This window comes from Tauraco erythrolophus, chromosome 2 (assembly GCF_009769465.1).
Source record: "Tauraco erythrolophus isolate bTauEry1 chromosome 2, bTauEry1.pri, whole genome shotgun sequence".
NCBI classification, from domain to species: domain Eukaryota; kingdom Metazoa; phylum Chordata; class Aves; order Musophagiformes; family Musophagidae; genus Tauraco; species Tauraco erythrolophus.
Genome location: NC_141466.1, coordinates 94,123,443 through 94,147,363, shown reverse-complemented (window position 1 = coordinate 94,147,363; position 23,921 = coordinate 94,123,443). Strand labels below are relative to the sequence as shown.

The following is a 23,921-nucleotide window of genomic DNA, read 5'->3' as shown; positions in this document are numbered from 1 at the left end:
ATAGAACCTGCTCGCTTTGTAGTCAGGGCAAACTGATTGTAAACATCAAATAAAATAAGCGCACACTGAAATTTATATTCAGTCCTACGATTCTATATTTATATAGTAAAAAAAAAAAACAAAAAAACTAAACCTCAAAAAGCAGAGAGGCACAAGGGCTAAGAAGGGAGCCCATCTGCCCGGGCTGCACAGCTCGCAGCCTACTTTCCAGCCTGCTCTCGCCGCAGAGGCGCTGACCCTCCCCTTCCTTTTGGGGCTGCTCCCAAACCTAGCAGCTCTCAGGCAGCTTCTCCAACATCTGGCACTTAATTCGCCCTCCTTTCCCCTTGCTAGACACGACACGGACTTCGAGCCCGGCTCCAAGCGGCTCCCTCCTCTCACCCCCGCGGGAGCCGGTCGCTTCCCTGGTTCCCACCGGGAGAGACCGAAGCCCCTGCCGCGCAGCAGCCGGGCTCCCGCCGCCGGACCTCGGCGCCGCCCGCAGGTGCCAGGGCCGGGGTTGCGGGCGGACGAGCGGCCTCCCCGCCGCCACGGGCAGGGCTGAGGCGGGGCGGGACCGGCGGAGGAGCCGCCGGCGCGGCGGCGGGATGCGTCCTGCCTGCCGCGGGTCACGCAGCCCCGTCCGGGCTGGCGCCGGCAGCCGCCCGTTCCGTCCCGTCCCGTCCCTCCCAGGTTTAAATCCCCGCTGGGCGGCCCGCCCCTCGCCGGCACGGCTCCCCGCCGCGCCGCTCTCCGGAGATGATGTGGCCTCGGCCCGTCACCCCCACCCCGGGGCACCCCCCCGCCAAGGCGGAGCTGCCGCCCCGACGGCGCTTCCCCCCGCGGCCCCCGGGGCAGGGCCTTTGCCGGGATCGGCGGCAGCGACGTCGCCGCTCCCGCCACGGCAGGAACTTTCCGAGTCCGCCCCCGCCCTTCCCCGGCGCGCCGGGCCCGGCCCCCGCCCCCCGCCCCCCCGTGTGCCGGATCCCGACCCCAACGGCGGCCGCGACCCGCACCCCGCTCCCTGCTCCCCGTCCCGCCGCCCTCACCTGCGGTGCCGCCAGACGCCGGCTGCCCCCGGGCCGGAGCTGCCTCGCACGCATCTCACCCGCCGCGCAGCCCCTCGGCTCCCCGCACACACCAGAGCCGCCCAGGACGGGCTGCGGCGCGGGGGCTGCCGGGAGCTGTAGTCCCGCGGCCCCGCTCCGGCCCGGCGCGTCGCGCCCAGGCGAACTACAAGCCCCGGCGTGCCCCGCGGGAGCGGGTCTCGCCGCGCTGGGCGGCGCATGCGCAGGCCTCCCCGAAAGAGTTTCCGTTAGTTTTCTTGCCTGTGGCGGTTGCTGCTCCGAACCGCTAACGGGACGGCGGGGCGCGGCGCGGCGGGGCGGTGCCTGCCGCGGCTGCCTGCTCTCCGTTTTGCAGCTGGTGGCCCGCCGCTGCCCCTGCAGCGCCTCTTCAGCCCCTCTTCAGCCCCCGCCGCCTCCAGTCGTGCCAAAGCTTGGCTCCGCGCCAGCTCGCACCCGCTCACGGTTGTGCCAGCGCCGGCCTCGAGTTTCGACAGCTCCTCCGCCCTCCCCGCTCTACCTCAGGAAGCGCCGTGGGCCTTCCCGTTCCCGGGGCCGCCGCAGCCCCTCTCTGCATCTGCACCGCTTTCAGTTCACCTTTCCGGGGCGTGGGTGGCACAGCGCAGCCCCACGCGCGTCTCCCCAGGGCCTCGGACAAGGCCCTTCATCTCTGCACAGGAAATACTTGACCTAATGTGTCACAGGATCACATCGGTCTTTTTCGTGGCCTCTCTGACCTGGTAACTGGAAAGGGCTTTCGGCGCACAGCGTGCCTGCTAGCCCTCGTGCTTCTCTTGGTGGCCCCCGCTGATGGCCTTGTAGCTTATTGCAGAAGGTCTCCAGGCCCTTGTGGACATGGCTGTCGCTCTCTGCTGCTAGGCTTCGGCAGCCCCCCCACCCCTTCTAATACTCTGATTCACTCAAATCTTGTCCTCCTGCTCTTGCACCATCAGCAAATCTCTGCACGCAAGATATTTAGCAAAAGTACTAAATAAAACTGGTCACAAGGTAAAACTGCATTTGTAACCACCCTCCAGCCCAAAAGCTTCCTGTTAAAAGGCAACCCATAATCTTCCTTCTTGCGTTTGGATTCAGTTTCTGTTTACGAGTCTTAAAATAATATCCACTACCATAAGAAGTTACTGAAGTTTAAATTATATACCAGACTGAAAACACTTGGAAAAGGCAATTTGTCAACAGAAATTCAAAGGCTTCTAATTCTCAGCTCAGCGAGACACAGATGGAGAAGCAGATTAGTGCTTTGTCGTTTACAGCGCTGTTTGTAACGTACGTTTCTCATTTCCTTCATCTTATACTCCTGAGGCCTGGCCTAAAACCCACTGAAGCTGAGTGGAGTCTTTCCGCTTATTTCACCCTATTTTGCATCAAACCTTTACCCAGTGCAGCTGATACAGAGTGTAACCAGGTCTGTGTTCTGACTGGAGCCAGTCTATTTGATAAATAATTAGCCTGCAGCTGCTCGTCAAAATCTGGAACTACTTTAAACTAGAACTGTAGCAGTTAATGGTTGATTCTGCTCTTAACTGGTTTTGAATGCTAAAAAACACCCTGGGAATTTTTAATGAAGGCTATTCCATGAATAGAGGATGCTCTTGCCAAAGCTCTGCACCAGATAACTGAGCAATCTTCGTTTCCTTTTTCCTCTAAAGTGGGACTCCCACACGCCACCACTGTAAACACAGAGCTTGCCTCCATAAACATGATTTTTGATGTTTAGCACAGCAAGGAGTCACACTCTAGAGTATTCAAAGTGCAGCAACCTTCTCACATGCTGAGTAAGAGCCCTAAAAATAGCTGTTTATGGACGATACCAGATGGATATTAGGTATTACCACAGTCACTGGGCAACGATTATACTTCTTTGCAAAGAAGCTCAGCTTCATACCATCCAACAGGGCTGGTGCCATTTAATTTGATGCCCTACGCCGTAATAGCTGCTTTTTCATAAATTAAAGCAGGAGATGGATTAGTTAAAACCAATTTATTGCAGAACACACAACAGCATCAGCCAAAACAAAACAAACTGATTTTTGTGCGTCAGTACTTTCTACTAAATGAATACAAATTTGAAGCATCCAAATATGTTCTGTTTGTAAAGGTCTGGGAGTAAAACACATCCGAAAGCAGCTCTGCATTTCAGCATCTGTGCACGGAGCAGCACATACCTCTGAGCACATGCACAGCTGACTTTGTGTGACCACGCAGCGCAACATTGTGACAGCATTAGCCCTCTCAGCACCAACTGACACGGCGAGCATTCTGGTTTGTTATTTTTGTGACTATCATAAATAGTGATTTCCTGTGGATTTCATCAAAGTTCTTCATCTTGTTTCTGAGCCCACATCATTCCCTCAGGTGGTTAGCTGTTTTTCATAACTCAGAGCTTTCCCTGTTGAAACCAACTGTGCTTTACAAATGGGTCTCTCTTACAGCTACGAGACACCAGGAAACATGAGTAACTTTTATTGTATTTATTTGTTTTTATAAAAACCCTAGTTTTCGTTCTGTATGGACCACTAGGTCTATATAGACAGACTGCATTTGGAACAACTGTTTTATAACTCTAAAAATACGTCATTTTTCCAGTTTGAAATTAATGCTGATAGCATTTGGATATTTTGTATCTGAAAATGGAAACATAATATGTGCATTTCTATTCACCAGTTTGATGTTTGGAATATTTTAATATCATCTAATTAGGTTATAAAGAAGGCAATGCCCTGTGAGACTTGACTGATGCATTGGTCTGAGAAGTTCCATAAACATTTGCTGCCATTAATATTTTTCACTGCTTTTGACACTGATCTTGCATAGCAAATGCCCCCATTCGAGATTTGCAAGATCTGCAAGAAATGCTTGCAAAAAGAAGAACTATCATTTCTATGGAAAAAATGTCAAAATTCTTTTCTTTTCCCTTTTTTTTTTGTGCAGTTCATGGTCTCCTTTCTTGCCCCCTGTAAGAGAACTGAAAGAGACTTAGGAGTTCAGGTTTGGTTTGGATAAAATCCTGAAATGTGGATGTGTCTCTGAATTACCTCATCGTCTCGGTTTGAGCCCTTAGCTGAACTTTGTCCTAAAATCCACCTCCAACAAAACAATGAAAAGTTTAGTATAGGCTTAAAAAAAAAAAACAGAATCAGAATTTGCCTTGGTATAAATCCACTGAAAACAAAATATATATTTACATTATTAATTCTATGTATTCGACCCTTTGGAATTTACTTACCTCCCACTAGCTTAAATAATGACCTCACAAATCCTTGCGCCTGCTGGGTGGTTAGCCTCATTCACATCCTATAATCCTACTGTACTGACTCTGAAATAAACATAAAGTTATTTCTCTAAATAAGTGTTTAGGGCTAACCTGCACGTTTCAATCCTTAATACTTTGTGAATACATTCTTAAACCTGGATCACCAAGCGTGATACTTCCACAGCCTGATGAAGGCTCCATTCCAAACCCCGCACAGATCAGTGGCAGATAAGTTGACTGGGATGAGCAGCAGCTCAAGCCCACAGAACACGTGTGAGCACCAGGCACCTGCAGGCCCAAGGGCTTCTTCGTGAACATCAGCCCCACCACCTTTTTCCCTCTGAGCTGTAAGAGCTGCCTATGGATTTCTGAGCATGCAGCAGCCCGGGCTGCCAAACACTGGAAATCTCAGACTGTGGATTCCAACAGCTGGCATAACCCTGTTGGCAAACCAGCTGTAGCTCAGGCACAAAATTGCCTTACATTAGGTGGATTCCAAACACAACAAACCACACTGACTGTCCTCTCCCCACCATGGGCCTGCCAGCTGAAAGAGCTGAGCATCAAAACTGTGTTTGAAAGGGTGGAAGGTGCAGGAGTCTCCCTTCCTGAGAAAACAGATGTGCATTAAATCCGCAGCATTTGACAGCGCCCTTCTCCAGAGTGAATGAGGGAGCACGGCGCCTCCGCTTCCCAGATGCGGTTTGGGCTGAGACGCTCATTTACTGCAGTGTATCCTGAGAGTGCTGCCTCTGGCGTCTGTCCTCCGGGACTTCGGTAGATGGCACTGTCACATCAACTGCGTTACCGGCAAGGAACAACGTACAGGTTATATTTTCAGAGATAACGTATGATTTTCTTCAAATAATCTACCTTTTTTTTTAATCCTCTAGATGATATCTGCTTACATCTCTCTGTTTTTTTCAGGGTAATAAACCTACTATTTCAAACGTATAAAATCAAGCAGCTGACCACTGAGCAATTTGTTGGCATCTTTTCAATCTGGTAGTAGGACGAAACAACATGTTTTTCCTTTATAAATCCCTGGAAAGCCAAAATGTTCATCACCTTTGATTATTTTTTTTAACTTTGTGTATTAATTTTTAAAATAGTTACATAATTCTCTTTTCACCTGTGAACTGCTCTGATTTCTGTCATGTTTCAATAGATTTTATTTTTTTTTCTCTTCTCAGCCTTCTTTATATCATTAGACAAAGCTTTCTGGGGTGGTTATGAAGGGGAGGGGAGGAAAGTCTCCCCTCCAAATTTTGAAAGTAACACCTTTAAAAAATCCTGTTATATCTCTCTGCGCATCTGGTCCGCACTGTATTTCCCATGTAGGTGAGATCAGCACTGTCTTAAGCTGGTTTTATGCTTGCGAAATTAGTAATCTACCAAAGAATTGTAGTCCTCTTTGGGACCACAATCCCTTAGGGGAACAGTATTAGCTAGTTCTGAATCAAGCTTATATTCTTGGCAAATTTCTACTGTAGCTATTGTGTTTTTTTTTTTTTTCTGCTAAATTGTATGAGAGCCCTGGCACATCAACCAGAAATCTTGTCCAGCATCTGGATTATATAGTCAATCACAGGAAATCTGATGGAGGGCCAACAGATTTTTGCTCTGTTGTGTAGTCCTGTTGGGGTCACTGTCATCTTGGTAGGTGAATTTAGACTAATTTCCCATGACTGATCTTCGCTGACATGCCGGAGCTTTTGCCTAAGAATCTGTAAATCATGCTGATTTTTCTTGGTGATCAAATGATTGCTCATTTCTCCCTATTCACCAGTGACTTGGCTTTGCATTTGGAACAATCTCCTAACAAAGCAAAGTGTGGACTTTTGTGAGAGAAAAAAAAAAAAGAGGCATTGATTTAAATTAACTCTTTGTTTCCCCATATATGAAAAATTTGGGTACAGCCACATTCAGAGTATCAGCTAGAAGGATGCTGAATCTGCAGTAAAACTATCGCCACCAGAGATCCCATCTGTATGCTGGGCAGCAGATCCACCAGCTTTTCTAGGAAATCTGTGGAATCTGGGTCAAGAATCTGCAAATCAACAAACTGCTCCATTTCTCTAACTTTACCCTCGCAGACGCTTTGAATACTTGCAAAGCCGTAGTTTCCAGGATGCGGCTTTCCAGTGTGAGGCTGAGCAGCAAGATGATTACTCCCGCTCCCTCACTCCTTTCTTTCTTTCCTTCTTTCTTAATTTTTTTTCCTTTCAATTTGTTTTACCATTAAGTCTGAACTTGAAGAAGGATGTAAAAATTGGAGACTTTAAATGGAATATCTGCGGTACAGAACAGTCGGGTGTTTTCTACAGCACCGCAGACCAAAGATGGTGATGTCAAATGACATAAGAAGGGCTTGGTGCTCAAAATCTTATATCTTTGGTTTAATCATTTTAACTGGTCTACTGCAAAATATCACCTCAACACGGATTTTGCTTCATTGGTAATTAATAGTGTAATTAGGGAATTTAAAATGCCTGAAGACAGGATTGTCATTTTAGCAAGTATTCTCATTTTAGGCATAAAAATATCATAAGGAGAGCTTATAAAATAATAAATTAAACCACTTTGCGATTTTATAAGACTTTGCCTTTCAAGACTCTTCACAAACACTCATTTCAGAGTGGTCATCAGTGGCAAGCGATGATTCCCAGCAGGAGCCTACAGCCGCTCTGCAGAGCTCTCATTCAAGTGCCTGGCGCTCCCGTCCCTGTTCACGCGCACTGGGATCACACGGAGCCGCTGAGCCTCCATTCATTCCAAAGCCGTCCCTGGAAACACAGCACGAGTTTTCAGGGGAAACCGCAGGCTACGGCTCTTCCCACGGTGCGAATCACGAGCCCCTGCGAGCCGCCTCTGGCAACACCGCGGTCCGGGGGGGCGGCGGGGAGGCGGGAGGGGGCGGCGGCGGCGGGCCCGGGGTCTGGAGACAGACAGCCCTCCTGGCACGGCTGCCGCGGTGCCAGGGACGAGGCTCGTTTCGGAGGGGAGAGGAGCCGGGGGAGGCCGGCAGAGCGGCGGCCGCAACAGCCAGCGCCCACTTTTGCAGCGGCCTCCATCTCTCCCTCCCTCTCCCCCTGCTTCCCTCCAGCACTGCCCCTTCTCCGCCTGCTCCTCCTCCGCCGGCACCGGCCCTGGCTCTCCCCTTTCCACCCCCGGGCCTCGGAAAGGCTGAGGGAAAGGGGCCGCGGGGGAAGCCGTGAGGGGAGAGGAGAGGGATGGCCGGGGGCGAGGGGGCGGCGGCCGCTTCTCGCCTGCTCGGGGCACTGTGCCTCTCCGCCGCCGCCTGCTTTCACCTGGTGCGCGGGAGGGAAACCCCTGGTGCAGCGGACTGGACTCTGGAGAAGGTGGGTCGCGTTTGCGTTTCTCGGGCTCTTCTCGCCTCCCCGCTTGGTCGCGGGGTGGGGTGGGCAGCACCTTCCCGGGAGGCAGGGATCAGCAGCCGGGCGGCGCGCCGGTCCCAGCCCGCCGGGAAACCGGGCACATCCATCCCGGTGTGCCCCTGCCGTGGGCGCGGGGATGAGTTTCAGCCGCGGGGAGCGCTGTGGGTGGGTAACATGGCTGCCCCTCGCCCGAGCCGAGGGCGGCGGAGGACGAGCCGCCTTCTCGTGTTGGAAACCTCACGTCGGCGGTGTCTTTCACACCGGCTGGGGAGCGGCAGGTACTCAATTTAAGAGGAAGCTCAAACAGGACAAGAGGGACCAAAATCCGAAATTATACTCCATGTAACATTCTGTTACACTCCGATTTTCAACATGGTTACGGTGATTCAGAGGGCAGTTTGAGAAAACAAATGGCTCTTCCAGCAGTGATGTGCATTTACCTAGGAAAAACAAGTCGGGATGGTGTCGATACCTACTGCATAATTGGTTTGAAAGGATACAACATTTTAATAATGTCATAGAGCCATACAATATTGGGTTTAATTCAAAATGTTGAGTGAACTAGTGAAATAAACAGTTTCAAGGTAATGTTTAATGAAACAGTAATAAACAGTAAACCCTCTGATTTCTCTGGGTAACAAATCTTAGGGGTCAACTGTGAAACACTAACATAGTTTCTTTGTGAAGAACGAAACCACATGGAACGTAGGAGAGCCCATAACTGCAAATTTCATTCAGTTAAAGGGTTCAGGAATTTCCAAAGGGAAAATATACTCTTAGGGCCCATCCCCAGGTGTTTGTAGAAGAGCTGGACTCAAAGTTCAGTCAGAACTGACTGAACTCCACTAATCCAGTGCACGGTTCTCTTCGCCAATAGATCAGAGTCCAGGACAAAGTGGAAAAATGAAGCTGCCCTCCTGCATTTCTACTCACTTCCTCTTAGTCATTCCCTTTCTCCTTGATTATTTTATTCACTTTCTATTCAAATAAGTAATGGTTCAGGTTTTTTTAAGAAAAAAAAAGAGAAACTTTGTAATCTATTAATTGTATCTTACTAATATTTATATGACATCTATCTATATCTATCTATCTATCTCATGTATAGATTTGTATCTGTAACATAAAACATCTATCATGTTCATAATACATGTATATGTACATATATAATACCTATGTCGGTATTGGGACTGGTGCTGTTTAACGTCTTTGTTGGTGACATGGACAGTGGACACCAAGTTTGCTGATGACACCAAGCTGTGTGGTGTGGTCAACACGCTGGAGGGAAGGGATGCCATCCAGAGGAACCTTGACAGGCTTGAAAGGTGGGCCTGTGCGAAACTCATGGAGTTCAACAAGGCCAAGTGCAAGGTCCTGCACATGGGTCAGGGTAATCCCAAGCAAAAGTACAGGCTGGGTGGAGAATGGATTGAGAGCAGCCCTGAGGAGAAAGACTTGGGGGTGCTGGTTGATGAGAAGCTCAACATGAGCCAGCAATGTGCGCTTGCAGCTCAGAAATCCAACCGCATCGTGGGCTGCATCCGAAGAAGTGTGGCCAGGAGGTCGAGGGAGGTGATTCTCTCACTCTCCTCTGCTCTCATGAGACCCCACCTGGAGTACTGCCTTCAGTTCTGGGGCCCCCAACACCAGAAGGACATGGAGCTGTTGAAGCAGGTCCAGAGGAGGGCCATGAAGATGACCCGAGGGCTGGAGCACCTCTGCTATGAAGACAGGCTGAGAGAGTTGGGGCTTTTAAGCCTGGAGAAGAGAAGGCTCCAGGGAGACCTTCTAGCAGCCTTCCAGTACCTAAAGGGGGCCTACAAGAAAGCTGGAGAGGGACTTTTTACAAGGGCGTGTAGTGATAGGACAAGGGGCAATGGCTTTAAACTGAAAGAGGGGAGATTTTGATTAGATCTAAAGAAGAAATTCTTCACCATGAGGGTGGTGAGGCACTGGCACAGGTTGCCCAGAGAAGCTGTCTGTACTCCATCCCTGGAAGTGTTCAAGGCCAGGTTGGATGAGGCTTTGAGCAACCTGGTCTAGTGGAAAGCGTCCCTGCCTGTGGCAGAGGGGCTGGAATTAAATGATCTTTGAGGTCCCTTCCAACCCAAACCATTCTACGATTCTGTGACTCTCTATATAAGAATATATGAGGCTAAATCCTGTCATGCTAGTCAACATACAAGCGTGTAGCCCCAGCGCTCTTCTTTTCAGCCCTCTAGAGCCACACCAATACACTCTTTACCTCATTCCATTCCAGTAGTTAATCTACTTGCCAATGACGTAAGTAGTATCATCTAACTGTGGAACCATAGCGTCTGAACTCCTCTGCCCCTGCCGTCACTAACCAGAACCACTTCCTCTTTCTCATCAAGTTCTTGTCCCTTGACAGCTTTTGTTCCTTCTCCCTAAAGGGATATGTGAGCCAGGAGTCTTACAGCATACAGATCTTCTCCTCCTCCTCTCATTGAGGAGGAGGAATCAGGTCCTAAATTTAAGAGTTCTCAGAAGCTAACTTCCATTGGCACCGAGCTGAAATATGCTCAAATCAGCAAGGTAAGCATGGGCTACTTGTCAAAGTCTTGCAGTTCTGTGTAGCTAAGTACAAAAGGTTTAGTGGTAGCCCTGTCATAAATACACTGTTCTGCTTCCCTGCTGTGGCCACAGATGAAATAGAGATTGACCAACACTGTAAGGAACGAGCCGCCTACAGATCTCATTCTGCTTCTCTTTTATTTCATGACCACATTTGTAATTTCTTTCACTTCCCAAATGTGAAGATATCTCTATTATTAGAAATGGGAATGTATTCCTCTCTTCTGAAGTGTGTTCATACGTTTGTACTTCAATAACAATCATGTTTCTTTGCAAGGTGATTTAATGGCCACAATTACCAGGCATGCTTTATGTTAGAAGCAAGACAATTCCACGTTCTAATTGAGCTCTCCACTTGTTTAACTGAAGGCATATTTTCTGAACTTCCTTAATTAAATTGTCCTCCTACAATCTCCTGAAGCACATAGCTTTGGACTTTCTCTCTCCTCTTACAGCCTGTTCCTCCTAAACAGAACAGCTCGCTGACGACATTTTCTCTTCTCTGCGCCTTTTCTACATCGGTGTAAATTCCACCGTACTAAACGTTTAGTCTCAAAAGACAGTTTATGCATCTTCTACAATGCAATTTCCCAATTTGTAAAAGTTCTTCTTTGTATCAGATGAAATGCGATTTTTCTTAGCCCGTATCTAAATTTGCCAGCATTAAAATGTTAACTGCACATCCTAAAATTTTGTGTCCTTACAGTCTTAAAATTCAGCTTTAAACTTAAACACTGTATTAATATTGGCATCATAGGAATCAGTATCTTTGTGTCTCCTCTCTACTTAATTTCATGAAGTAAACTGAAGTGGAATTAGAGGAAAAGTACACACAGAGATAAAGAGCTAGGAAAAGAGATAAGGGTAGAATTAAATGCTTATAGTGAAGTCTAGAAAATATTTGTGCTTGGACCTGCTTTGCTCAGCACACATCTAAATGAAGTAGAAAAGAAGACAAACACTGAGGCAAAAAACATTTTTTGACAATATTTGTCAGTCAGGGCAATTAAGATAACAGGTCATTATACAGGACTGCAGAAGATCTCAAGGTCATACACTTTCTGGCCAGGTAATGAGTTTCAGCAGTCATTTCAGAAGAACGTGCAATGACCCACATGGAGTGGGAAAGGAGGGGGAATTTTTTTTTTTTTTTTTGTTAACCTATACAGTGATGGAGTTAGAGTAAATACATCTAGGGAAATGTCTGCTTGATGCAGCAGAAGCGCAAAAGCAAGTCAGTTGTTAAAGAGTTTTAAGAAAGGAAGGGACTAAACCAGAAAATACCATTATCCTCTACTATATGCTATGGTGCACTCACATTCCAGTTTCCCTCCCTTTCTTCATCTCAAAAAGAATGAGGTGGACAGGGTACACTGAAGGACCGCAAGTCTGATCAATCATGTAAGGCAGTTCTGATCAAAGAACAAATAAACAGACCAGGACTTTTCAATGGGAGAAAGAGAGGAGTAGAGGGAAGCCTCTATGGTAGAAATAAGGAATAGATATGATAAGAGCACCCTATGATAGTGCCTAAAATAGAAATCTGTAAAAACAGGAGTGGCTCAGGAGGTTCCTCAGGGGACAATTGCTAGAGACTGGGTAGGTTCAAATCAGGTGCCCAAAGGGGCATTTGAGATGTCCTTGGGGATGCCACCTGGCATTCAGCTACCGCTCCAGAACAGCACAAGGTTCTTGCACATCTTTGACTTACATTTTCCGTCACCATAAGGATGTCTCAAGTATTCTAGGTCACCTGAAATAGCGCTAAAGGTCTGCGCTCAGGCAACAGAAAAGAAGTCACTTGGAAGGTAGCTCGCACTACTAGCTGTTGTCACAGGAGACAAGCTGCTGATTCAGAGGTTAAGCTGTGGGCCACAAAGCTGATGTATACCCCAACTAGCCCCAAATGAGCTGCACCATGCTGTGTAGTCACACCAATACCACCACTGTGGGTGGAAGTCATGATGACATAGCTTTACTCTTTCTGGCTTATGCATTTCTTTACTGCACCTCATAATGCAGATACAGCATAAAGCTAAGTATTATTACTACTAAAAACAAGGATTCTGGTGTTTGTCTCAATGGAAACCTCATCTGAAAGTGGCATGGTTGCAGACATGATTGTATGTATGTAGACTTAAGGTATTAGAAAAGAGAGAAACCAATCATGGGGTTTTACAGCTAGCTGGTAGGTAAAAATTTCTCCCATGTTTTTAATACTAGTATATTTTGCATGGAAATCAAAGATACAGAAGTCACAGAACTTAAAAATGTCAATCATTTTTGAGAGAAAAGCTTTTTTAAAAATTACTTTTTGTTGTCAGTAAATCAAAGCGGTACAATATATAACATTTACTGTAATTCTGAGGAAAACTATGGTTTAAAAGATCTAGTAATAGTTATAGCAATCTTTCCTTTTTCGCCCTTCTACAGTATTCTCACCAACCAAGAATTTTACATTCTGATGTTATTCAAAAAGTTGCAGAAAACACAGACGTTTCTGAAATGTGGGAGAATGATTTGCGTCCTATCCTGATAGAAAGATACTCGGGATCACCAGGAAACTATTTTGTACGACAGGTAAGACAACATTTCCTGAAAACCTCTAAGAACATCTATTACTTACATTCTGGTAGTGCATTTAGTGACAACTAAAGGGACAGACACATTCCTTCGATTCGGTAGGATGAACGCTATCGTTGTTCAAGCCTAGACTGCATAGAGCCTACATGACACAGCTTGCACTTTAGCTGACATTATTTCCCAGGGCTGCATAGCATGATGAAAAAAAAAAAAAATCTGTGTTTAAATTTATGTTTTAAATTAAAAAGCTTGCCTCAGGTATGGCACCCAAAGTACAACACAGTCATTGTCCTTTTTCTCACACCAGCAGGTTTTTGGTCACTGGTTCAAACCCCCTGGGACCATACATGGGGGTGAAATAAATGCCCTTTTTCCATAGAGGGCCTGTGCTGTTACGCTCCCCTGGAGCGTTGCTTCAGATGGGTGTATCAAGACAAAAAGGGATCAGAGGGTCCCAAACGGGCAGGCAGATGAAGTGGTCAACATGACAAAGTGCAGCACTGGTCCAAGTCCCACGCTAGCTCCGCTGGCCCAAGCACAGCAGTGTGTTAATGCTGGGCTAACACATCCAGATTGCACCTGGCCCCCAGCCCGGGAAAGCTGCAGCACATTGTATTTGAGCCCCAAGGAGTTACCACACAACTAGGCTGCTGCTCTGCACTCACAGCATGGGCATCTTGAGGACTGTGTGCCATGCTGGCTCTGGAATACAGTAGCCAAGTGGGAGACTAAAAAGAGTGGTACAGCTGAGTTTACTAGAAGATATTCATAACATCTCACTGGCCTTCATCAACCCTTTAGGCAGGAACTCAACAGCTCCAAGACAGCCCTAACCACAGTAAGTGTATTTGCTACACTGCAGTTGGTAGACTGGAAAAATGCAGCTTTTTTATGCTTTGTGTGTGCGAGTGAGTGCGCATGTGTCTATAGATTTAGTTTTGTGGTTTCTTTAGTGACACTCTGGAAGGCAGCCAAATGAAAGGGGAAAAAGTAAGAAAAACAAAAAACAGCTGAGCCTAGGCTAGAAAACCGCAAATCATGTTCAAAATAGGATCATCCTGTTACAAGGTAACAGCATGTACTAAAGTAGGCCCCCACCAACAGGAAAAAAGACGAGTCCTCCATTGTAAAAGCACAATGGAGTTTGAAATGGATGACATTTCTTTGTTAAGACACAGAGAAAGCATCAGACTCCTTTAAGGGAGAAGGCTAGTGCCAGTCACAGCTACTGCACGCTGGGAACTCCATCCAGGCTTATATATTCCCCCTAATCCATAACAGACGTCCTTTGCTCTGCCTATAGATAGCAGATAGACCATACAATGTCATAAAAGCTTTCAGAGGGTGATGACAAACAAAATGGAAGTTTGTTCTAGCACTAAATGAATGGCAATATTCCCACTGACTTCACTAAGAGCAGGACAAGTCTTCAAAGTCTATTTTCTTTTTTCCCCTTGGAGGCTTTTCTTAATGTTTATTTAAAGAGAGAGGAATCTGCCTTGAAGAAGCACTCTAGGGACCCGTAAAAATAAGTTGCTTAACAGAGATGGCTCTCTAATAAGAGTCAGCCAGAACTCTGTACTAAGTATTACTGGGGTTGTTAAAGGTACTCTCTTTAGGTAGGAAGATACCTTAAACGATCGATCTCTTTTACAGATTGACTGTCTTAATTTTTATCTTTACTTGAGCTACACTTACAGGATTTAATTTTTAAAACATTGTTCTGAAATGTTTAATTCTTTCTTTAATTTACAGGAATAAGACTGTCATAGTCTTGTAAACAACTTACGTCACTTGAAAGGCAGATTTCTGATAGAAGCTAAAAAAAACCTTTAAAAAACTCACCCCACACCAAACAAACACACACCCCCAAAACACTCCACCATTTTTTTTTATACTGTTGTGGCACCAGTGTGTGGTAATTGTCAAATCAGCCACACAAAGTTCTCTGCAACCAGTTCTGACATTTAAGGGCACAACTGCATTTAGATTCAAAGAGGTAAACATTAAATCTGTCCTTGCTACACCAGAAAAGAACACTGGCCTGGAAACTTCAGAGACCAAGATCTTAATGTGTCATATTAACAGGCAATCATTCAAAGCACCCTCAGACTCCAAAGACAAGAGACAAAAGGAAAAAATGAAAAACAAGTGAGCCAGTCAAAGGCTAAGGCAGCAAAGATGATGCTTAGTTTATACAGTGACATTACATTTTTTGCTATAAAATTTATCTTTTAAAAATACCATGAACGTACAGAAATAAGCTTAAGTGCCGCTATTAATTAGCTAATGACGATTTGTCTGCAACATCTTTCTGAAGCAAGCAATATTAATCTGATTACTTTTTTTTTGTTTAATCGCAGCATATCAAGCACCGTCTTCAGAGATTACAGGCTGGTTGGGAAATTGAGGAAGATACATTTCAGAGATACACACCATATGGATATCAAACTTTTTCAAATATTATCAGCACTCTCGACCCCTCTGCAAAACGCCAGCTAGTACTTGCTTGCCACTACGACTCAAAATTCTTTGGACAACAATGGCAGGAGAGAGCGTTTGTAGGAGCGACTGATTCAGCTGTGCCTTGTGCTATGATATTGGAGCTGGCACGTGCCCTGGATAACAAGCTTCAGTTAATTAAGGTAGTTGACTTGTTTCATTTTCATTTGCTTTGCAACAGCAATAGGCCTTAGGGCACTTCCACATTCTTCTTCCCACAGCCTGCGTGCCTCAGTCTCTTGGTTGCTGTGCCAGTAGTAAAACTCCCATTGACTTCGAGAAGAACAAACCAGAGATCTGTATCTACTATTTTAGGGTACATTATCACATTAAAACTTCTTATGCAAAGGGTGGCTATGAAAAATTATCTAATACATACCATATAAAAATAACAATTTACACATGAATAATACGTTTCATAGACTGAGCGAGATATAATCCTACTTTCTATATAAAAGGCACAGAATCCTATTCAGAAGTTCCTATCGTACCCAGTAACATCTAGGGTCATTTACAAAGTTTTGTTGCTTTCTGGATCTTGCATTTTTAAAATCTCTCAGTTGTATTCTGTTTTGGGAGATGGATGAACTAATTGCTGTGCAGGAGAGTTACACTTGCATCCCTCCGTCTCACAACAATTTCAAGCTTTTCTTCTCATTTTCCTTTATCAAATTGAATAGTTTATTTATGAAACAAGTGATGGCTGAGTACAGGAAAACAGTCAAGTAATAGTATAATATTATCAGTCTGTGTTACCTATGCTATGAAAGTCTGCTTCGAAGTGCTGTCATTGCTAGGCACAAAAATCTGTCAATCCTACAAGCTTTTGTATTACAATTTTTAGATTTTAGATTACAAATTTTTAGGATTACAGATTCATGAGTGCCATCTACTGGTTCAGTATTTACTATTTACAGAAGAATACTCATATAACAGAGCTTTCACAGGAAAAGGTCTCTCAAATGCTTTACAAAGTGTCGGGAATACGCTTAGCTCCAGTATGAAGATTACTTGTCAGCAGTTGTTTCCAGAAACTGATTTGGTGCCTTCTGACACTAGAATATTTAAGAATTAAAAGATTAAGAATATGCCGATGTTTTTAATTACAAAACAAAGCGCTCCTGTAATACATCTGCTTTCATTTAGAAGCTTCATTTAGAATACATTTGCCTGATGGTTATTTATGGAACAACCTGCACACCAACTTAAAGACTGGAGTTTTTCCCAAGTAATGCATAATTTTTTGATTAAATTGTTTTATCATGTAAGATGACAGCATTTGACAAAAAGGCAATCTAATTACTTTGCACGGGCTACCATTTGTACAGTCTGTTAACAAAATATACTTTGGGATCCATCTGCTTAATACATTAGCTGTGACCTTTTTGCTCTGCCCATAGTAGCGTAACAGACTTTGTTATGTTTTCAGCCAAATCTATTTATATTTTGATTTGAGGCTGTGATTTTTATCTTGATGTTTCTCCAGTTATATAAAGTAAGTTTAAAATTAAAGGGCAAAGACATCTCTCTACATTATTCAGACCTGAGAAAGTGTCAAGCAGTAGTAATACTACTACTACTACTAATTTCTAAAATCCAAATGGCATTAAGACAATTTCCTCCAGAATGTAATGCAAAATGACTGCTATCAAAAGAGCTCTGACCTGTGCAACGAACAAAGGGCACCAAAGCATTGTCCTTAGAGAAATCCATATACCACTGTGAGCATAATCAATATCATCTTGCCTGCGTGAATGACATTTTATAGAAGTTTTCCTCTACTGTTTTTATTGGATCAGCTCCAGCTAGTTGGGAATTATAGCCCACACAGGACATGACTGTTGCCAGTGTCCCTGCCTTTTTAACCACATCATGCAATTTCATTTGAAGTAGCATTAATTCATAGAGGGGTTAAAATATTTACAGCAACTGCCAAGACTACAGTTCCAAAAACTGTTCCTATAGTGGAACCAACTGGGTTTAGCCATGTTGAAGACTATTAGAAAATGCTGCCAGTGCAAACAAGGATTCAGTTAGTAGAGAGAGAAAAAAGGCTCCTTTTACATGGGGAAGAAATTTCACACAGATGTCTCCTTTGTGACTTTAAATACATTAATCATATATATTCTCAGGTTATACTGCTGTGATATTTTTGGTTGTTGAAAGGGAAGGGCGTATCTACTCCACTCTCTGTGCTGTGGTTTTAGGGTAAAGTTGCCTCGGTGGTTGCAAGTCCCCCTGAAGGAAAATAAACGGTTGTTCTTCTCATGACTGACTACTCTTTGTCCTTCAAAGAACCAACAACTTTACAAATACATAATTCACTTCCACTGATGCACAACTGCCGCGGAGATACTTCTCCTTTGGGGTGCTATCAAGTAATAATATTAGCGCTCACATCAGGTGTTGCTGCTGACATGTCTCCTCATTATTTGAGATGATGTTTCTGCTACCTGGTTTTGCAGACCTGTCTCAACATAATCAATTCACATCCGCTAGAGTCAGAAAGGAAGCTTTTAACCAGAACCAAAATGATACCAGACTGGAGAACATGTCACTGTGCTAGATAAATAATAATGACTGGTCATTACCACTATTACACCATAACATGTTTAACAGCCACAGGAAGGTTTGTACAGGGTACCTTGAAAATATACTCCTCCTGCTGTTGCTTATATGACTACAGAATTTGTCCTTTATTTAATGTTCTGGCCAGAATCAGTTATGTTACTTTTAACTTCCTCCAACAGACCAGCTCAACGTCAAGACCAGACCTTTCACTTCAGCTCATTTTTTTTGATGGTGAAGAAGCCTTTGTCCGGTGGTCGCCTTCCGATTCCCTCTATGGATCTCAACACTTAGCTCAAAAAATGGTATCTACTCCTCATCCACCTGGTTCAACGACCACAAATCAGCTGCAGGGCATAGTAAGTGGCTTTCATCTCCCCAGTGAGTACCTTGCATTTTTAAAATATTTAATTAGTAAGTAATTTGCCAAATTCCCAAGAAACCATGAACCCCACCAAAGTTAAAGGAAGAAGTAGGCTGGTGGAAATTTTTATGAGAAGTGATAAAATAGAGAGTTGGCAAGAGCTTTTCAGGTGAATCTTCTTAGACCTTCTCCATGCAAGTATGAGAAGGAGTCATAGAAAAACCACACCAATTTATTAGAATATAAACTAGGATACCCACCTTCTTCTAGAGAGATAATTCCAAGTGATTAGGAAAGAGCACAGACAGTACTGGTCTATGAACAAATCTCCCCTAGCTCAGCGTTCAGCTACAGCAAGCTCTCTGTTTCCCTCTGATTCCTATGAACATTCTGGTTATCTCCTCCCTTCTCCCTGCTGCCTTCTAGTTTCCCTACTTGTTGCTGAGAGACGCTTTTCTTCTGTCACTGTATCTTGTGACCCTTACAAGGACTTTCCCTTGACAGACTGTTGTTTTCCGGGGAAGAAGCAATTTCCTCTTCTTTCTCCCCACCTACCATACTTTTTCTTTTAAAGGGATAGAACACACAAACTGCAAACAAAGCGATGCAGTCTGCTTCAGCTTAAGGAACAGAGAAATGGCCTACTCTTTTCCTCCTCGGAAAGACAGCAAAATGCATCAGATTGGAATCGGGTTCTGCTAATGAGTTCTTCTCAGGCACCATGGCAGAAAAGCCAGATCTTTGGCCAGAGCTATCAAAGACTTAGTCATGACCTCTACAGGAACCAAGAGATTTCATTGTTGCTGCTGTTGATGGTGTTGTAGTAATGTAAAGAATTCTGTAGTAATGATTCTTTCTTCTGTAGGACCTGCTTGTACTACTGGATTTAATTGGTTCACCAAACCCAGTCTTTCCCAATTATTTTCCAAACACTATTCGATGGTTTCAGAGGCTTCAAGCAATTGGTAAGGAGAGGGGTATGGGCTTTTGATGAATTTGAAAATTTAGTGTGTAGTTTCTGAATGTTTAAAGTCCTGTAAATCAGATTTTTAGATTACTTTTCTGTTTTACAGTGAAAATATTTAATAATGTAAATGTTTAATTTGGTGCATCTTAAACGTACAAGAAGATTTTAATATTTAATAAAATAACTGAGGAAGATTCCCAGACACTTGGAAGCCATGAAACAGACTCTATTACTGATGGTCACTCTGCAACTCTTGGGCACCACTTCACTTCTGTGAGGTTCTCCTTTCTGTAAAATGATGGTAATAGCACCAGTTTTGAGGTCTTCTAAGTACTAAACAAATGCAAAAAACAGTCACCAACTCCTTTTTCTTCTTTGATGGAAAAAGCTTCCATTTGAGACAAAAAATAATTCAAATGTGCTAACATGCCTCATATTGTCCAAAAGTTGTAGTAATCACTTCCATTGTGAATTACAGAGCAAGAGCTACACAACATGAATCTGTTGAAGAACCACCTTGTTGAAAGGCAGTATTTCCAGACTACTTTACATCGAGGCTTGGTTGAAGATGACCATGTTCCATTTTTGTTGAGAGGTACTGGAAGCTCTTATGTTTTAAAGTAAAAGTACAGTAAAAAATGCATCATGTGGTGAATGAGCAAGTGCATATAATCCTGTTTTTCAAGCTTATTTGCCCCAATGTGAGGCTTCCAAATCCAACTTTACACAGGCCAAGAGTCACAGCTTTGAAAAACATACTCGAACAAAAGCAGCAATAAAACGTACCCAACATAATTTTCACAAGCACAGCTCCAATGGCACAGAGGTAATGGAAATTTCTGTCAGCAGTAGTGTCCTAGAAAGACTCTGATCCAGTGCAATATCACTGCATACCACACTAGCCAGCTAGGTATTATTTCTAGGGGCAGTGAAACACTTGAGGGTTGTATCTTCAAATGTCTAAAGATCTGTTGTCAAAGTTACAGTATTGCTTACTATTATTTAAATTTGAAGGCACTGACTCCTGCAAAAACTCACATGCTCAAATTACTAAAAGCAGACATCCTCATTCTCTAAAGAAAAGAGATTTCACAGCTGTCAGCTTGAGGAGTAGGAAAGGTGCATAGAATAGCCAGCAGAAATAGCAAAGGACACAATATGCCTGAAATCCCTCCTGGAATTAGGTACATATCTGAAACTGGGATTCCCTACTTAAGCACTTCTCCTGGCAGCCACCTACACCATAGCCTCTGACATCGTGTTCATTCTTTTCCTTTGCAATGCAATCAAAGGGAAAGCACTTGTGCTAGTGCTGCCACTTAGTAAAGCTACAGGTCACAGATAAAAGCACTTGAGCAAGTTCCACATGTGGATTCGGTGTCCTTCTCGGTTCAAGCGCTCTGCAGAGCATCTTCAAAACTAAGGTGGGCCAAAGAAGGGTAGTAGATATAGTGAACTCTTCTGATTGAAGTCTTCCACTGTATAGTAAGGACTACAACAGTCATATCGCTAGAGAGGGGTTAACCAAAAAGGAGTGTAACACTAGTTCAATGAAGCAGGTAGCTACCTAGGAAAGGAGGGAGGTATCTTCATATCCAGCCCCTAATTTTATCATTGCTTATGCTGTCATAATTACTGAGTAATGTAAAATGTGCACACAGCTCTGGAGGCAGGCACAAGAGTAGCTACGCCTCTCCACTTCTAATCGAGTGCTCTCTTCACTGACCTATGGTTACTGTCTCCTCCTCAGTGGGTCTTCAACTCCATGAATCTTTCGTTTTTCACATCAAGGCAAGGGCCAGGTCCAATGAAACCAACACAGCCATCATATGCATGTCCAGTGATATCAAAAATCCTACATGGGAAAAGCTGATGGAGGAGAACAATGACTACACCTCAAAACCTTTTCTAATAACATGATAAACACCTAGTGAAGAAAACAGACTCCTTAGTGGGATGCAGCTGAAAAATGAGGGAGGAAAAGCAGTTAAACAGGAAGGAGGCTGGAGAGAAATGATGCTCCCTCCAAAAGTGATCAGGAAGAAGATTGATTTAACTCCTCTTTTACCTGAAAGTTGCAGTATGTATAGGCGGCTTGATGTATTTATACATGTAGTGACACAAGTCCTTTCAAGGGGAAATTCTTTTATCTGAGGGTAACAGTAGTTCTGTTTTACAGACTGAAAATACAGACACTCTATTTTACCATTTCTGGAGAGGACTGAAAAACGCTTCAAAAAGTGCTCAATCTTAACACTGTCACAAGAACATGGTAATCAGTTTTCAGTCTGGGGAGCTGCAGTGGTTTCTCCGCCCTTCTGTAGCTCCAAAACACAGTATCAACAACTACAATGCAAAGGATCTCAAAAAAAAAAAAAAAAGCAAGCATCACAGTAAAACTACTAGCTAAAGCAGTAGAACTACTAGCTACAGTTGTAGCTTAAAAAAAAAAGAAGAGGGAAAAGTACTCAAAGGAAAGGAAGGTGCTAATTTTAGGAAACACACAATGAAATGGATGGGATGCAGTCACAGGCTTCAAAAAAAGAGATGGTAAAAGGAAGCTGCAGTGACACACTCTCCTCTTTATAAAGTAAGTTTATTGAGTAGTTACCTGACTCTGTTGCTAAATGGCAACATATCAATTGGCTTAACAGAACTTCTCCAATGTTTCTTCTCCAAATTTCACTTTCCTCCTTACAGGGGTTCCAGTCCTACATCTGATTCCATCCCCTTTTCCTGCAGTATGGCATACTATGGAGGACACAGAAGAAAACCTTGACAAAACCACTATCGACAATCTCAGCAAAATCCTGCAAGTGTTTGTACTGGAATATCTAAACCTGTGATAGACAAAACGGCAACAAATTGTACTCCATTCTACATACTGTTTGCCCACCTTCACATTTGCTATTTAATTGTATTGGACAGCACTAAAGCGAAGCAAAATATAATGATAACTCTTGCTAGACTGATTTTTGATTCAGCTGTTCCTGGCCCAATGAATTAGTTTCAGCCTGGAAAAAATTTGATCTTTCCATGTCTTACATCTGCATAGAAAAAAACCTAGAATTTTTCCAGATTGTTATCACTGCTTTATGTTACATATTAAGATCCTAGGAGGGAATGCTTCCCGACTCATGTGGTAGCTACAGTTTTCACAAGGTGTGACCAACTTTTGCAGTGTTGAGCAATGGAAATCTATACCACATTATGAAAAGAGGCAAAAATCACACTAAAACAAACTTCTACTTTGGGTTGAACTAAACCATCTCATCCTGAAATGAGCTGCTAGAACACCTGACACACAGAACGATTTTTAATCCTCTCTGCTCCCTGTCTCCCTCCCCTATGAGGAGGGCTACAAGGGCTCTTGTCTGCTGACAGCAGGCCACCAGGAAACAGAGAAAAAACCCAAATTCAGTTTTCTGCCTGTCATTTGTTGGATAATTTTTGATGGAGAAGGATGGTGGGGAGTGATGCTAAGAGGCAGTACGTGGGGGTTTCCATCGTGCTTTGACTGCAACACAGGCGATAAACACAGAAGAGTAGGTGGTGTGTGGGAGCAACTCCTCAACACACACCATTCATTCATGTGAGAATCATTCACAATTTCATCCAAAATAAAAAAAAAACCACTCAGAAAAAACCCAAACTTGCTGTTTTCAATACAGATTACATCACAAGTAATCATACTAGGAAAGTGATCCCTTTAGAAACTCTAGTTTTATATAAAAATAATTTTAAAGGCAAAGTGCTATCTATCAAGAGTAAAATAAGTATAACAGTCAGAAGCAAGAAGACAGTTTAAGCACCAAAAAGTAAGGACAAGCCATAGCCTATATCAGAAAAAAAATACTCACCAGTTTTACAACCCTGCTTTTACATTTCTTATTGCAATTATTCAGTAAATTTAGTATAACATTCTGACAAAATTCTAGCCTGTAATGAAATCAATAGGAGAAGTCAGAAGAACAGTATTTAAAAGCTACCTACAGAATTATTGTTTCCACTGGTGAGAAAAAGATGAGAGCATTTGAAGGAAAAAAGATTTAAAAAAAAAAAAAATCAAGCTGGTAGAGGATGAACTGAGAAAAAAAAACAGTCAGTGTTTTACTGCTCCAAACTTCTTCCATTAGAAAGTTCCTGGGCAAAGGGATTTAAAAAGGAAATAAGCTATGGAGTTGTAGGCATGTCAGATTTGGCCTGTATTTTACCATTTTCCTAAAGCAAACATTTCTGAACCTAAGACATAGTTTCAAGCTGCAATAGAAATATATATTTACAGCAATGCAAATTTGTAACATTTTAATATTATAGGACATCCTGAAAATGAAATTATATCTGGTGTTGTTGCTCAAGATGAAACAAAAGCATTTTATGTTTTCCCATCACTTTAAGATTTGTGAGAAATGTTTCTATTTTGCATGCAACTTCTGAAATAGAATACAATGCAAATTCTAAAAATTGGACAGATGTGTTTATTTTCAGATATTACTGTACATCTATGTAAATACATCAAAGCTATTTGAACTCTTTGCTATCATATTCTCCTCTACTTCAGCCCATGAGAAAACATTATAAACAACTAAATTAAATCTTATGAAGTTTGAATACTCTGAGCAGTACAAGG

The 23,921-nt window shown here is 43.5% G+C and overlaps 2 protein-coding genes across 2 annotated transcripts in view; one reads left to right on the top strand and one right to left on the bottom strand.

The window, feature by feature from the left end:
* The window catches only part of PRKD3 (protein kinase D3), a 47,376-nt gene extending 46,282 nt beyond the window's left edge, over positions 1-1,094 (bottom strand). Inside the window, exon 1 of the mRNA XM_086631618.1 lies at positions 1,029-1,094. The gene's annotated coding sequence lies outside the window, so the exon portion shown is untranslated. The remainder of the gene's footprint in view (positions 1-1,028) is intronic.
* A 6,456-nt stretch (positions 1,095-7,550) lies between these two features.
* QPCT (glutaminyl-peptide cyclotransferase) lies at positions 7,551-22,137 on the top strand. The gene is made up of 7 exons (XM_009979667.2): positions 7,551-7,679; positions 12,741-12,887; positions 15,254-15,535; positions 18,143-18,319; positions 19,190-19,289; positions 19,770-19,886; positions 21,992-22,137. Exons 1-7 carry the CDS (start codon positions 7,551-7,553, stop codon positions 22,135-22,137), a joined length of 1,098 nt encoding a protein of 365 aa, XP_009977969.2.
* Positions 22,138-23,921: the final 1,784 nt, after the last annotated feature.

Bases quoted from the DNA above. Each gene is read 5' to 3' on its own strand.
- QPCT (XM_009979667.2), top strand. From the start codon at position 7,551: ATGGCCGGGGGCGAGGGGGCGGCGGCCGCTTCTCGCCTGCTCGGGGCA. The intron at 7,680-12,740 runs GTGGGTCGCGTT...GCCCTTCTACAG, and splicing joins CGGACTGGACTCTGGAGAAG to TATTCTCACCAACCAAGAAT. The intron at 18,320-19,189 runs GTAAGTGGCTTT...TTTCTTCTGTAG, and splicing joins CAAATCAGCTGCAGGGCATA to GACCTGCTTGTACTACTGGA.